This window comes from Nilaparvata lugens, chromosome 10 (assembly GCF_014356525.2).
Source record: "Nilaparvata lugens isolate BPH chromosome 10, ASM1435652v1, whole genome shotgun sequence".
NCBI classification, from domain to species: Eukaryota; Metazoa; Arthropoda; class Insecta; order Hemiptera; family Delphacidae; genus Nilaparvata; species Nilaparvata lugens.
In genome coordinates this window covers 24,347,535-24,365,236 of record NC_052513.1, presented here as the reverse complement: position 1 = coordinate 24,365,236, position 17,702 = coordinate 24,347,535, and the positions used below count along the sequence as shown (strand labels likewise).

General features: G+C 33.7%; 1 protein-coding gene across 1 annotated transcript in view; it reads left to right on the top strand.

Annotated features, from left to right (window-relative positions):
* The first annotated feature begins 840 nt into the window (after window positions 1-840).
* Window positions 841-17,702, top strand: part of LOC111062464 (tektin-1) — a 37,635-nt gene continuing 20,773 nt past the window's right edge. Inside the window, exons 1-5 of the mRNA XM_022350158.2 lie at window positions 841-1,018; window positions 13,323-13,709; window positions 14,689-14,961; window positions 15,393-15,615; window positions 16,594-16,730. Coding sequence (XP_022205850.2) covers window positions 13,324-13,709; window positions 14,689-14,961; window positions 15,393-15,615; window positions 16,594-16,730 — 1,019 coding nt within the window. The 5' untranslated portion in view covers window positions 841-1,018; window position 13,323. The remainder of the gene's footprint in view (window positions 1,019-13,322; window positions 13,710-14,688; window positions 14,962-15,392; window positions 15,616-16,593; window positions 16,731-17,702) is intronic.

Below are 17,702 nucleotides of genomic sequence, written 5' to 3'. Positions count from 1 at the left end.
CGATTTTCTTCAAATTTATACCATGGATAGCTATTTATAAGCCCTATCAACTGACATGAGTCTCATTTCTGTGAAAATTGCAGGAGCTCCGTAATATTCTTGAGAAAAATGACAGTTACTAAAAACCATGTTTTTCACGATTTTCTCAAAAACGGCTCTAACAATTTTTTTCAAATCCATACCCTGTATAGTTATTTATTAGCTCTATCAACTAACATGAGTCTTTTTCCTGGGGTACTAATGGGGGGTCCACCCAATCCTTGAGAAATGGACTTTGTAACCTCCTTCTTGTGCATGAGGTAGGTAGGAACACGGTTTTTACTTTTTCTTCTTCCATATACCGTGGGTAGGTAGAGCAGTTTATAAAAAGAACACAGTCATAGTCAAGATATTTCATCTGTAGAACAGCTGTTTTGACGAATTTAAAAAAAAACATCTAATTTCACAATATTTACATAAAGGAAAAAGTACTCTGAAAACAATTGTATATACACATATACAGTAGTCTGATCGTAGTTGCAAATATGTTGCCGTCAATCTTCATTATGTTTTTCTCCTAAATTATTCTCGTTTGATATTGAGGCTTAGGTTTATTTAGCGAACTATATTGGAAATTTTAAGGTAGGGTTATAAAAAGGGCACTTTGTTCCGTGGATGTTTTTTTACAAGAGAAATATTTGATCAAAATAAGGGGAAAGGTTTTTAAACGAAAATAGATGTAAAATTTTAAATAGTTCAATGAGCAAGGAAAGTTGTGTGAGTGTACCACACCAGATTTTTATTTTGAAAAGCAATATTTTTCTTACCTATGGTAATAGGGCAAGGAAAGTACTAAGACTGTTTGACAATCACCATAGCAACTCCAACTCAATAAATTATTACAGTACCGTACTTCTACTCGCAGTCAGTTTAGACCTGTGCATTCAGTAAACAGTATTAATTGAAAATTGGGAACAAAATTTATTCTTCTGAATCTTTTTCCTAGGCTATCGACTTCTCCAAAATTTTCTAAATCAAGGTAAATGAGAGCAATTCCATGAATCATTAATCTTAGGTACGGTACTGTACGGTACCTTTTATTTTCAACTGAAGTAGGCTATTCGGTTTGAATTCAATTCAATTGAACAAAGTTTGTGCACACGGTAACAGTAATAAAAAAGTTCATTTTCAAAAAAGTACACTTTTTACGAAGTCGTCACGTATCTTCCCTTAGTTAGAGAAAGGGTGGTCTTCTGCTTCTGGAACTCAGTTGTTGCTGTGTTGGAAGGTGTGCTCCTGCACACGATACAACAATAACAATGAACAAAAACCTATCATCACCAAACCTTTTTATTCTATATCCTATATAAAATTCCAGTATATTTTGTGTGATATTATGCCAATAAATAATTGAATTCTAATGAAGAAAATTGGTTGCTAGTGTGCCTGACCTTTTAAAAGATGATAAAGAAGATAATTTTGAATAAAATTTAGAATTTAGAAATAGGCCGACACATCTAGAAAACACCTGAGTCTATACCTAATTCATGCAGGTGAACGGGCTAGAGTCAAGAAAACTTCAATTAATCTTGCCATGCCTGATTTAATAGGTTTCTACTATAGAATAACACTACAATTTGAAATAATTGAAAAATACAAACAGCTTCAATAAACATTGGCAACTAAAATCGAACAACAGAAACAACAATATCATGTTAATTTGCTGACATTCTTCATCTGATTCGGGGGCGCATTACTATCCCCGTTTAGATAGCAATACGTCACAAAACCAAACAATATCAGTCATAAAATAACCAATTGATTTCAATATGAAATTGCTCAAGAAAGAAAAGCCCGTTGAACCCAAATTTCGTCGATAGTAACCCATATAACCCATTTCATAATAATTTTGAATCCCCACTTTTGATTGACATTCTCGAATGAACCTGTGTTTCACTACACTGCACTTTCGTTGGTCTGTACGTTGCTTTATCGTCGGGGTTACAGTACCTTGTTTTTGGCGGTGAACTTTTACCGGTTGAATTTGGCTTGACGGCGAAGTCCTCTTACGTCCCTAGACCTGTCGTCTGAACGGGTGTCTTGAAGCGGTGTTACATAAAGTTGCGGAACCAAAGGGGTGGTACATGAAGTTGGTTTGGGGACACACATGAACCGCTGTAAATAAATGTATTACAGCATTAATTTCTAACTCTTCCTACAATTCATCAAAAGCTAAAACAGGAGTTTATTCTGTTATTTAATTTAGATTTTATCTTGACGTTCTGATTTCATTCTCAAAATTTGAGATTGAATTAAAACGAATTTACTTGCCAGAGTGTCATTAACCCTCCGTCAGACGCACCTATGGCCGAACCGAAATCGGGCGCACCCGGCCTGAGAGGCCACCTTCATATTCTAACCACCACTTCACACTAGATCAATTGAGTAGCCAATTTCCAAAACCTGTTATTTCTATGTTTCACAAATTCACAGTAATCGTCAAAAACTAATAAATTACTTACTAATAAAGATATTTTTATGATTTTTTCTGCTTAAATCATTAAAAAATCATGTTTTTAGATTTATATAGTGCTATATAATCACAGGTATCAAATTTTTTTATAATAAGCATTTAAAGGTTAGATATAGCTGGTTTTGGAAATGGAAAATAATTTAACAGGTTTTGGAATTTTACAGGAAGCCATCTTGTTTTCTGTCAATTTCCAAAGCCTGTTAAAACTACTTCCATTTCCATAGCCTGTTGGAGAGAGAATTCAATAAAATAGCCTTTTTTGTAATACAACTTGGTTCAATTATTAAAAATACTGTAGAATACTGTAATTACAACGAATGAAAAGATAAAAAAACAAAGATTAAAATATATTTGTGACAATACTTTGCAATTTATATGCGTCATACTTTTTTGCCATTTATCTACAGGGCAACATCATCTTCTGGATCTTCATTTAACTGAAAGTCTATTATTTCCTCCTGCTCTTCACAAAGTTCTTCTTGTCCCTCAGCTTGGTTTTGTCCATTGAACACCTCCTTGTAAAACTTCAATGACTGGGTCTCTTCCCAATTTTCACCAAAGTGCAGTTCCAACAGTCTTTTTACATCAGCAAGCTTAGCTGATTTTACAGTAACTCCTTCTTTCACTTTTTCCAAAGCAGCACTTCCAATCCTTTTTCCACGTTTACATAGGGTCCTGCTTGTGCCACTTTCAAAATTGTAAAATGGTTCCCCTCTGACCAAAATTGTAGACAATGCTTTATTTCTAAGGAAGACAATTTTTTTGGCTTTTTGGAATTGAAAATGCCAATCAGTAGTTCTTCTCAATACCTCGTCAGACAGTTGTTTCCATTCCAACACCTCACATTCTTCTCCAAGATGAATCACTGTTGTATACTTTCGGAAAATGTCCAAATACTGGTCTGGATTTTCAATCACACTTTTGGATTTGAACTGGCGTTCAAGAATTCCAAAAACCCTGTCAGGTGGAATGAATGAGTGTCCTACAATGGGGAAAGAAAGGACAACTTCTTTAACATGATTTGGTGCTTTGTTGAGCAGCCAGAAAGACAGCATAAAAACTATAGTGCTATTTTCATTTTGTCCACCACAGCCATCAGAAAATAGACGGACTGTGGTGACTTCATCAAGATTGGAAGAGCATAATCTGTGGTACAATGCTGAAGCAATTTGTACAGAACCTTTAGCAAATTCATTTTCACACCACACATATGAAAAACAGTTTTCCTTGTTCAGGCTTGATTTTGAATCCCCCTCAACCACTGTGAAATTGTAGAGGTACAACTGACGTCGATAATATGCCTCCTGATCAGGTACTTTGGGGAGAACCAAATTTTTTTTGACAGTCATAACTCAAGATTATTTCATGTTCTTTCTTTTCTTGCAAAGCAGCAAAAAATGTGTCTCTTTTTTTATGAACAGCAAGTTCAACTTTCAATCCATCACGCTTCTCCTTATTTCTTTCTAATTCTATCTTATTTTGAAGGCACGAGCAAGTTGAACATTTGTCACTGTAAGGTGCATGAAAACTTATGTTGAAATTTCCATTGAAAACATGCCTGAAAAATTCGTATTCTACACTAAGATTTTCATCTTTTTCTTTTTCCATATACATTTCCCACATCTTTTTAATAGAAAGCTCACTTGGTAGGTATTGTCATATTTTTATTTTACCTCTACAGTAGTGATTTTGAATAGGCTGGAACGTTTTTATGAAGTCCATAACTGCTTGCCTTTTCATGGCATACTTATCAACTTTATAACTTAATAAATATTTTGAGGATCATCCTCTTCCACTCCCATTTTGCCGTCAAAAACTCAATCTATAGCAATCTTACAATCTTAACAATCTTATAGCAACAGTATCTGATACGACAATGAGATCTGCCATCTGAGATGAGCAGTCTCCTGTTGGTCCAGCTCCAGTCAGCTAGAAAACAGCTGTCTAGAAAAATACTTTAAAAACACAGGTTTGCCAATACTCATTCCCTTTGTAAATAAAATGAATATAAGCCTAGCTGTAGTATAATGACAGGGAGAAGAGCTTTAGATCACGAGAAATAGATGCATGAGAGAATAAAGCTCGTTTTATTCATTTTTTAATTATTTTATTCATTATACTCATTCCCTTTGTAAATAAAATAAATATATAAGCCTAGCTGTAGTATAATGACAGGGAAAAGAGTTTTAGATCACGAGAAATAGATGCATGAGAGAATAAAGCTGGTTTTGGAAATGTTTTGCCACAGCCGCCATACTGAACTAATATATTTAACTGGTTTTGGAAAAGTAATCAAAAGTATGGTTTTATAACAGGTTTTGATTCTGTAGCTGCAGTGGAAATAACAGCTTTTGGAAATTGACAAACTTTTCAAATGCTTATTTAATACATATATAACAGACTTTGGAAGCAAATAACACATGGAAACGATAGCTGGCAGTATGAAGTAACCATAGATACCAACATCTCAATTTCGAAAAATTAGACCTATAACAGGTTTTGGAAATTGGCTACTCAATTATAATTCAAAATACCAATAGGGTAATGATTGGTTGGATCTATTCTAAGTAATTATACCAAACATATTACAAAAAATTGATATTTTGAACACTACTAGTATGGTTAAACTAAAAATGAAAATTATCAATAATTGTAAAAGAAAAAAATATTTTTTCAGCAATTCAGGCTATTTGTTGAAATTATAGGAACTGATCTTCAATAATTAGTCATTGTGATGTTGAGGCTCCCAAATTAGCTGCAGTCAAACAGGTTTGACACAGTGGCCTAATTTTTCTCATTTGTGATTTCATATTATTTACTTCAATAACAATATTTTTATAATTGATTATTCATTAGAATAGAGGAAGCTATTCAGATATTTTTTTTCTCTATTATTATGTTTTACATTCAGGCAAGAGTTTCTCCTATGCTTGATTGTGATGAAGTAAATTTATAGTACATGTAAACAACTAGAACTGAGTACATTAAAGAACCTATACTGTAGTAGCCTACTACTAGAGAATTGGACTATTAGAAGTTAGAAGGTTTCAATTTTCTTATCTATAGAATTCGATAAGCAGGGCGTTGTGCGTCACACTTATCGCTCACTTTCTTCTACTATAAATTCGTAACGTTTCTTACCTTATCAACTCCGAAAAATTGAATCAATGTCAAAATCAGCTTCTGTGAATTACGGTAGCCTATAGCTTTCACGATAAATGTAGTTGTACTATAAAGGTGGATACGATACTCACTATATTAATCTGCTCTATTCATAATCTTCCGACGTATTTAAAAACTTCTCTGAACAAATCTAACATGACTGGCAGGTCGGCTTGCCGTTGTTTATTTCATAGTATTTTCTTCTCCTATGATAAGAAGTGCTATGGACCTTTTGGACGTTTCACCAATTAAATGTGCAGAGTGTCAGGATATTAAAGATTTCCGTAGTATATTTATAGAGGGCGGGGGGCTCGAGAGTCGTGACTGTGCAGGCCAAAATAACTTCACTCTAATACAACAAAATATTAGAAGTTATAGGAAAAATATTGATGAATTCATAGTAGTATTGCAAAGCCTCGATTATCATTTCTCATGCATAATTCTAACAGAAGCTTGGTTGAATGATGAAAGCGATTTAATGAAAATCCCTGGTTACAATTTGTATAGATCATACAAAAACTTAAATCAGAGCGATGGTGTTGTTATATACATAGACAGAGAAATAGATGCTAATTGTCGCGAGCTCCAACTGGGGGGTTTAGCGACATGCCTCTCCCTCACCTTTGAATTGGCAGGTGTTTCTTGTGAACTTCTGGCTATCTATCGTAGCCCTAACTCCAGTCTTAGCATTTTTACAGACTCTATTGAATCATATTTCAATGAGCAAACAAATAATAGTAATTGTTTTAAAATTTTAGCTGGAGATATTAACTGTAACCTTTTGAATGTCAATCCTCATACGCTTGAAGAGAGGTATTTGGATGTGTTGAACGATGCGGGGCTCGCTTGCTGTGTCGACAAGGTTACTAGGCCAGCTAGTAATACATGCATCGACCACTACTTTGTTAAGTTACCACCCTTGTACGAAGCAGCTACAACTATAGTACAAACCTCAATTACCGACCACTACGCCGTGTGCATGAAATTATTCACACCTAACAAAAAACCGCCCAATAGAGATAATTATTACATGAAAATAGATTGGAATAGCGTAAAAAACACTTTGTCTTTGCAGAATTGGAACCATGTCACAAACGAAAATAATATCAATCTTGCAACTAATTCATTTATACAAACTACACAGAATATTATTCAACAAATGACAACAAAAACTAAAATATCAGCTAAACATACAAAAATAAAACCATGGATTACTAGAGGACTTATTAATTCCATACGCCATCGCGATAAATTGAGAAAAAAACTTAATAGACAACCTTATTGTATTTCCTTGAAAACTGAATTTACTCGTTTTAGAAACATGCTACATTCGACTATAAAACAAGCAAAACATAATTACTACAAAAATAAAATCGATGAAGTTTCAAATAACCCACACAAGTTCTGGAAGGTAGTAGAAGAAATCTCTGGAAAAGCCAAAGGACCCCATTCATTCCCAATCGACGCATTTGCCCAAAGAGGAGATCCTACTTCAAAACCTAACATTAAGGACATTGGGAATACTTTTAATCAGTATTTCACATCAGTTGGGTCCATACTCACTAGCTCCTTGAATCCAGTAGGGCAATCAGAGATCAGAGATCAAGAGTACGTGGTTGATGCTGTCTTCAAATTGAAAGAGGTGACAAAAGAGGAATTATCAAATGTAATTAATAGCCTCAAAGGCAGGAGTGCTCCCGGGTATGACTGTATTCCAACACGGATAATTAAAGACAGCCTTCATACACTAATAAGCCCAATACACCACATAGTGAATCTTAGCATTCAGACAGGACAGTTCCCAGAATACCTAAAAATAGCGAAGATCATTCCAATCCACAAATCAGGACCCAAAAACGAACCTACAAACTATAGACCCATTTCTCTGTTATCTACTCTGTCAAAGATCATTGAAAAATGCATTAAAATACAGTTAATGGAATATTTGAAAGAAAATAACATTCTAGCACATAACCAATACGGCTTCCAAAAAGATAAAAACACCAATGATGCATTATTTCAGGTAAACAAATACATAATAGAGTCAGTTAAAATTAAAAATAAAGTTATCATGACATTCCTGGACCTGGCTAAGGCGTTTGATTCAGTAGATAGAGACAAGCTTCTTAATAAACTTGAAGCTATTGGAGTTAGGGACACTTCTCTCCAGTGGTTCAAAAGTTATTTTTGTGAACGCCAACAATTTGTTCAGATTGATGGTGAAGACAGTGATAGGAATGGTGTAGACTATGGCGTCATTCAAGGTAGTACGCTGGGTCCAGTACTGTTCTTGATATATATTAATAATATTTCCCGGCTCAATACTACAAGCAGGATATTCCTATTTGCTGACGATACAGTGGTTATTTCTACAGGTAGGGAATGGGAAGAAGTTTATGAAAATGCCACTAAAGATCTTTCCAAAATAAAAAACTGGTTTGACCATAATAACCTCACTGTGAATCTTGGCAAAACCAAGTACTTGCCAGTTGTTACAAGAAACCAACCAGACCCAGGGCTGAGACAGGTGAAAATGCACTCATGTGGGGATGTTGGATCTTTATCATGTGCTTGCGGGGTAATTGACAGAGTGGATCAATATAAATATCTGGGGGTCATTTTTGACCATCAGCTGAGTTGGGCACCACATATGCAGTGTGTCAAGCAAAGGCTACGACGGATGCTGTATGGTCTATCTCAGTTGAGCCAAGTACTTGATACCAGATTAAGTAAAAGAGTATACCATGCTTATGCACAGTCAGTGTTACAGTATGGTATCATTGTCTGGGGAGGGGTGTCATCTGCTAGCCTGGAGCCTCTCTCGGTTACCCAGCGCACCATTATAAAAAAAATTCTTAAAAAAGAACCCAGATATCCCACGTCGCTGTTGTTCTCGGACTTCCCTGTGCTCAATTTAAGACAACTGTATATTAAAACACTTCTCACATATATCAGGAAACACAAAATAGAACTACTCAGCAATATTCAACATAACTATCAAACTCGACACAGAAATAACCATGGATATTCAACACCTCAATTATATCACGGAATAGAACTTAGGTCTCCTCACTATCTAGCACAAATCGTCTATAGAAATTTGCCCAATGATATCAGGGAGGCTGAGAGCTGCAGCGATGTGGTGTATAAAAGGAAGCTGTTTAAATGGTTGATTGGCATAGGTTGGGCTGGAACCGAGGGCTTACTTCATTCCTATGCTTCTTAAATCTCTACAATTTAATAAATAAATTGTCACAGTCTTGAGTCCTCTTGCTCTTTTTTTTAGCTCTTTCTTTCCATTTAAGCACTCTTCACAAATGGTCACAAAAACAGTGGTAGGGAAGTGCAATAGTCTGTAGATTGCACTCTATCATACTAGCATATATGTTAGGTTAACTTAGTATTATGAATGTATATTATTTTGCTTATAACTATTTCAAACTTAATTTACTTTTTGTTATATTCTTGCTCATAGGAACTCTCCCCCATTCACAGATGTATAGTCTTCTTGGGGGATTCCACTTTTCAATAACGTTACAAGTTTAAATAAAATATTAAAGTAATTTATCTTTATATTTATTGCTTTATTGTAACTTAACTATATTTACAAAATTGTAATTTCATGTGGAAATAAATTGAATTGAATTGAATTGAATTGGCATTCCACTTGTATTGGGACTTCGCCGGGCTAATTGTCCCATCACAAGCTGATGAGACAACGTTTTTAGATAATATATATTCTCCTTTTCTGAGGTTCAAGTTGATTTCCAATCAAGATCACTTGTGCATTGATGCACAACATTCAACATTCAGGTAGGCATAAAAAATAAACATTGGCCAGCATCTTGTGTTTATGACATAATCAGGCGCATGTGGCCTGTGAAGCCATGTTGAAATAACACGAACTATGCAAAAGTTGGCAACTGACTGAGGCTGGCATGTTGTGAGGTTGATAGATTTAGACGAAAAAATGGAGTGGTGGGGCGCTCGGCCGCCTGTATGAAGTGGAGAGGGAAATTATATTGTTGGTTGGCCTCTGAGGCCGGCTGCGCCCGACGGAGGGTTAATATACAATGCAAAATTTATGAAAACACCCGTAATAAATTGATATAATGCTTTTAGAAAATGAATACTTCATTAATTATGATGTTAACTTTTATATAAATTGATATAATACTCTTAGAAAAGGAATAATTCAGATTGAAATGATGCTAACTTATATGATATTTTTTGTTTGGTTTGCGAAATCAAATATAATTTTTCATATAGTAGCTCGGCTAGTATTGTTGGAAACTTGTGCGCTAGCCAACATTTATTTTATTTATTATTTATGAACTATAGGACGCAATCCAAGTGTAAACAACGGGCATTCGCCCAAAACTGCTCAGAACCTTAATTAAAAATGAACATTCCAGAGTTTATGATTTGATTTACCTACAAATACAAGTCCAAAAACGAGTATCAACTAGAATTATGAATTTATCACAAAATAAAACAAGACACTTTATAACACAATAAAAGAAAAAAATATTGAAAATTTCACTTTAAGGTAAAAATAATGTTTGCCTTATAAGATTCATCTTGTAGATAGTTTTTACTTTTAATTAAATAAAATTAGTAGACACATAGAAAATAATTTAAATTGTATTAAAATTTGAACATTCATTAATATTAATTTCCTGGAAAAGAAAAACTTTCTTCTTCGTCTATTAAGATTTCTATCATAAAAAAATTACTAAATCATTCGAAATCCTTAATGACATAAGAAAACAGAGTCTGAAAAATATAAATTATAAAATGTCATGAACTCAATATGAACATAATCTTAAAAATTTCATTCCAATTTAAAGGCTATCTTCCTGACTTTCAGCAATACTCTACGATAATATATCTCCAGAAACAATAACTCAAATGTAACATAAGTGAAAACTTTCTATACTTCTTTAGAAAAAATTTATAAGTATCTTCCATCACTAATAAAATCAAAAGGATTATTCTAAATCAATATTATTAACTTGCAAAATAACAGGCTTTGTTAATACAATACTCTTATGGAAGTTTCAATCAATTAAATTCCCTAAATTATATTTTAACCTTATTTTACGTACCTTAGCGGTTATTTGAAGAAACAATTATTCGTACATGATGAAGAAACACAATTAAACTTTTCAGGACATGACACTACTAGAAAATTTAAACTTTAATAAAAATAAAACTAGCTCCTACATTAACTAATGAAATAAGCTTGTAAACCTGCCCAAAAAGGGGGAAACATAGTGACTACATCTTTACTCTTGTAGTGCTCCTAGCAAAGTGTCCTCCGAAACGTAATCTGGTCTCGCGGCTGGGGAATCCCCACTACTGTATTTAGAAACAGGTCTCCTATTGGGCGAAGGGAATCAATTTGACCAATCGTCGCGTGGCTTCTAGAGCCTTTGGACCAAATAGTAACTGCAAAATCGGTAGTTTGTTATAATTTCAATGCTTGCTGTTTTCCAACTTATCGCACTCTATGTCGCGACAGGAAGGCTAAGTTTTAGAGATAATTCCATAATCTACATTCCTCGACGACTCGGAGCTACAATTTTTAAATATCTATCATGGGAAACTCGAAGTCATGGTCGTTCATAATAGAGAGAGAAAATAATTTATTTCGCTAACTCACTTACAATAATGGCTCTAGTCTATTGCGTATTAAATTTACTATTATAACTTGGGAAAAGGCCTGAATTAAAAATAGTGCTCGGCACACTAGTTACATAATATGTAAAAATATTATTTTTCTTCATGTTGTTTTTCATCACGAAATGCTTATTATTAAATCACTTTTTGCTTTTAGAAAAAACGACTAGCAGTGAAATATTTTACAATAAATGAATAAATCACTCACTGGACAACGAGGTCTTTCGGCAGTTCCGCCATCTTCTTGGTTGTCGTTTACAACTTGATTTAAGCTTACAACCAATTGGTTGTCGTTTACAACTTGGTTTAAGCTTACAACCAATTGGTTGTCGTTTACAACTTGGTTTACAACCAAGAAGATGGCGGTACTGCCGAAAGATCTCGTTGTCCAGTGAGTGATTTATTCATTTATTGTAAAATATTTGACTGCTAGTCGTTTTTTCTAAAAACAAAAAGTGATATTATATTTCTATACACATAGTTTGTAAAAATATATTTTACATACGTTTAGACATGCTTAAACTTGATATTTTTTTCTAAAAATAATAATAATGTATTATATTGCTGAAACATTATGCTTTGTTAAATTTATGTTATGGTTTAAATAATAAGTGGTCTGACCTGGACACGGAAACGAACGCTGAAACAAACCTGGATATAACTCATGCCAGATAATAGTACTCATGTATTTCTATAGTTTTTTTTTTAACAATATTGCAATTGTAAGTTACTTTGTTCATTGTTTTTTCATTGTATTGTTGTATTGTTGTATTTCACGTATTGTATCTTGTATTGTTGTATTTGTGAAGGAGACACATTAGGGGTAACCTGTTGTCTCCATAAATAAATAAATAATCATTCATAAAATGCGTTATTTGATATGATACGGGTATGGTGTTTTACATTATTTATATATAGACTACTTGCTGAATATAATAGTCCAGTATCACTACAATATGCATTGGTGCTTGCAATATAATCATATTGTAGTTCTATTTTTTTATAATAAATAATATATTGTTTCGATATAAGAGAAGCCCAGGACTAAATTTTCTCTTGCAAAATATTTTGCTGAATATAGCGATTGAGATTGCCCCAGATTGATCTAGATTACCCCAAAAACCTTCAATTAGTGGTCCAGTTTTCAATTATTTATTGTTGAGTGCACTTTTTTTAAACCTTACTCTCATAAACAACAAAATGGCCTTTTTCGGTATTCAGAGCTGCGTGTATCTCGGTAACTTGTTATTATAAAAATAACAATAAGTTTCTCACTTTTTTAACGACTTTGACTTATGATACATGAATTTGAGCTGAAAAGAATGAGATTGTTGTATTGTAGTACGATGAGATCCCATGATTTTGTCGAAAGTTATGAATGTTTGAAATTTTGACACTTTAGGTGTCCTTATTATACATGCGCACCTTACCATTAAGAAATATTGAAATTATGTGCATCTAATGAGGGAGTCTGATAGAACATGATCTTATAAACTTATATCTTTGTGCGAAATCTCAATGTGAGAAGAATGAAAATAGGTAGTAATAGATGAGGTGTTTTTCAAAATACCAGGATTATTTGTTATCAGGTGTACCTGGAAATAGAGCGCTCTAACTGGTCTCAAATTGTAGAGCACAGAATTATGTTCAGATAATTTTGAGTCATACTGTCAAATGGTTTGAATTGGAAGATAATGTTGATGATATGTTTTAATGACTGATTGATTGAAATAGAAAAAAAACTACCTTAGTCTACTGATTGACTCAATGGTTCTAGTTAAAGAGTGATCTTAAGAGTTTTAGGCAGTCAACCAGTACACTTGTGTTTAATAGTTCAATTCCAAGTCCTCTAACAAATTCTTCACTGTATAATACCGCGAATTGTGGCTGAATATTATAACGTCTATAAGTCCTCAAAAATGTGTCAAATATTTGAATTGAGAGCACAATTTTTTTCAATTTTTAGAATGGAATCAGAAAATTTTGTGCCCAACCTTGTTGGACTTCCTCCACCATCATTCCGGTTTACAATGAATCAGTGGCACTCAAAAAACAGCAACGAATACAAATCGGCCGAAACCCAACACCAAATGTCCGAGAAAATAATCAGCGAATCAGAGCGCACTATAGAGGATGCGCAGGAGCGCGTGGTCAAAAACAAAAATGAAGTCGATCATCAGTTATCCGTTAAGCTTTTCGATATTGAATTTCAAAAAAAGCAACTGGAAACTCAGAAGAAACTAGTTGACTTGGAAATTGAAGCACTGCTCACTTACAAAGAGAGAATTGAAGATGCACAAAAAGCTTTGAGTAAGAATGCTGAATGCATTTGCCGCAAATGTATTGTTCTTAGGTGAGTTTTGCTAAAATTCAGAAATTTATATTCTTATTGAAATACATAATAATATACACAAACATTTATAATTCCCCCTGTTATACTAATGTAATACAATCATACCTAATCTCATGAACGTGAATGTAATGTTTTAGCTTACAGTCTTGCTGAAATCCCATTATAAAAATTGGTTGATGATCCCAATATTATTTGAGTAGAAACATATTATAAAATGTGATCGACTCTAATTCAAACACTCGCTGTAGGCAATACTTTTACTCTTTACTATAAAGGCCTTTTCACTATTATTGAACAATCGGTGATAACAATAAAATTAATCTAATAATAATATTACAATTAATAATGAGTAAAAAAGAAGGTATAAAAATATCGTGTTGTAACGTATAGCCTATTGCTTAGATAATTAATTTCATCACGACTCGCCCAACAGGTATTATTTTCAAATTCATCTCAAATGTCGTATTATTGAGAATTCCTCGTTAATAGTTTTCCTTTCTTCTAGATCTAGATGGAATATATTATATAAAGAGAAATTACATACTTTACCAAAAATATTCATGCTTTACCTAATATATAAAGAAATAAAAACTGAAACTATTATTCTACTCAATATAGAGTATTTTACTCTAGAATATTATAATAGTATTCGATAATATTATAATATCTACATGAATAATACTTGTAGGTAAACTGATGGGAATTGATTTATTGTAATGATTAATCATTTTACAAGAATATACGGTACCTCCTGTAAATTAATGTATTATTGTTGTGTTGGTGCTACCTTTATCTAGCATCTCAACATGAACTAAAGTTTATTGAAATTTTCAAATTATTGAATGCTATTAAGCTTGAAAAAATGCAAGACAAATCGGTAAGCAAGCTTCAATCCCAACTTCCCATAGACAATTTAGTGAAAAGATCGGAATGATTTAAACCAAAATAAAATAGCTCGAATATCACTTGTTTTTCTTAGAGAAGGCCGTTTAGGAATCGATATGTGTGTGGATAAAGTAGAAATTGAACTGAAGAAGGAGTTGAAACTCATTGAAAGTACACATGTCATGCTGAACAAATGCATGGAGGAATTGAAAGAGCAAGTGAGAAAGCTGCGTGCATTGAACTACATACTGATGAGCGATATTAAGGATAAAATCAACTGCCTATCAATAGACAAGCATAATGCTACACTCAAACAGACAAGCCTCAATCTGTCCTTATACTGCGGCAACGAGAAACTATATCCTGCGTAAGTATATTTCAACTTTTCAAGATTGAAAATTACATTAATTCAATATTCAGTTTTTAATCGGCAAAAGTTTTCAATTCACTTGATGTGTAATTTTTTATTTGCATGATGCATGATAATAATTTAGGCAATTTGTTATTATGGAATAAAATAATTTGCTTTTTAACTTCAACTCTCGTGCTTATTCTTTCAATTTTCATATTACAGTACTAAAAGTATTCATGACCTCAGCTTATTTGTATGATTTAGTTGACTGGGCTATATTGGAAGCATTCATATCTCAGCATTAAAATTTGTTAAACATCAAGTGAGGAAATTTATATTATTCATGCGTCCCGATTGAAATCTCATGATGAATTTTTCTGGAACAGAAATATCTAATGGAATTATTTCCTATTCATAAGAACTAATAGAATATCTATTTGTCATAGAAAAATCACTGTAGATGAATGGGAAGCTTTTACACAAAGAAATATTGATGATGCAGCAAAAGAGCTGAAAGCAGGGAGACCGATCCGATCCTACATCGATATGCTGTTGAAACAAGTCATTGAAGATCTGTGGAAACAGTATAATGTGGTCAATGATGCCTTCAGACAACGAATAAGCGAATATAAGGAGGCCAAAATCAAATTAGAGAATCAGCATTGTGAGGTGAATTCTAGGACAACATAAACATAGCCTATAAGTTAGTTGTAATAAGGCCCGATTTGACCAAAAACTAGAACCAAGCTCAACGGTCGGTTACTTCTGAATGAATATTGATATCAATAGCATTATGATGATGCATTGCTGGTGATCATACATATAGGGGATAATATATACAGTTGATGATACTAGGTAAACAAAACACATCACAATAGACTACATTAATATATAATTATTATTAGTAGAACGATTTTTGGGAGTTTCATAAACTAGTTCATTTCACAGATTTTGTAATTAAAGTTATAAAATATGAATTTATTGGAAAAAATTGAAAAAAATCATGATAAGTAACTTATGTGACACAAAAATAAAGCTGTTTTAAATGAAAAAAAAGATTGCACAAATTTGTACAAACTCTTCTTAGGAAATCAGCATGGACCTTTTATACTGACACACTTGTCATATAGATTAAAATAATGATTGAAATTGAACAGTAAAAGCAAAGATAAATATTCTAGTCTTTTTTCTAAAATTAATGGGAAAATTTGCATAGATTTGATAGAAAATGAAGAAGTATCATTGCATTTATTCATTCTAGAGCTTATTACCCAACTATTATTGAAGAGCTTATTATAAAGATTCCTAAAAACGAAAACAAGATGTGTAATCCACTGTGAAGGTAATAATATTATTAAATAACCCATTACACAGTATATTTTTTTAGTTCCGGCCAGGTAGGTCAAGACGACTGAAGCGTTGCACAATTTCAAGTCTGCTAGAGCGCTACCTGATTGTGGGTTCGAATCCCGCCGGTAGACATGGACGTTATCAAATCACTCGTGCACTCATGCACTTCCCATCACCCACGCACAAGCTAAACAGTTTATGTGCAATGAAAATTAAAAACCTCTAAAACTGTTCAATCAAAGCCTGTGAGATTTAAATTTGTGAGTTAAAATGAACTAATGAATATCATGATTTTAGACGGTCCGTCAAGCGCATGCCATGATGGGAAATATCACTCAGCTTGAAAAAGCAATAGCTGACAAGGAAGGCTTCATGGCGCTTGCACACACACGACTGGGAAATCGTTGTCAAAGACCAGGCATAGAATTGTGCAGGTAGAACGTTTTTCTCAATATACTAGTAGTTCTGTGAACAGTAGACCTCACGCAGTATTCTCATCCACAAGTACCTGATTGAAAATATAGACCTTATGGAAATACAGCAATAGACTGGCTTCTCCACACATCTGTGTAATCACTTGTCAGCTGATTTATGATGAATAATTCTATAGTCTGATTTTTACTCTAATATTGGCGTACTAGCCGTCAGGCTCGCTTCGCCCCCTGGACCCCCGATTGGATCGTCCAAGAATAAGATCATCCTCGCTTCGCTCGCCTGCATTTTTCATTTGGGGGATTTTCATCATAAGTTAGGACGATCCAGTCGGGGGTCCAGACTGAACGTCTGGCTAAACGGATATGGCGAGTGAAGCGAGCCTGACGGCTAGTAATATAATATTCCCAGGAATAGCTCTGATCGAAGAAGCTGTGCCCAATCAATTTTTCCGCGATAAATGCATTTCAATCTTCAACTTGGTGCCAACCTAACAAAGTCAACTCAACTTAATGCCAACCTGACAAAATTATTAATTTAGTTACTAGTTAACAACTGTTTCGAAGAGGTACTCTCTCTAGATCATAGTTCTATATTAACATATGGTGTGGACATTTTTCAATTATAATTAAGAGAATAAGAATAATATACATGCTAAAAGACGAACTTTAAACCCTTAAAAACCACCCTTAGAGTTAAAATATTGCCAAAAGATTTCTTAGTGCGCCTCTAAAGGGCCAACTGGATATACCTACCAAATTTGAACGTTTCTGGTCCGGTAGATTTTTAGTTCTGCGAGTGAGTGAGTGAGTGAGTGAGTGAGTGAGTCAGTCAGTCAGTCAGTCAGTCAGTGAGTGAGTGCCATTTCGCTTTTATATATAGATGAAGAAGGCTCCTTTTTCCTTTTATTTTATCCTTGAAATGCAAAATTTCCAAAAACCTTGTACATACGTCGACGCGCAATTAAAAAAGGA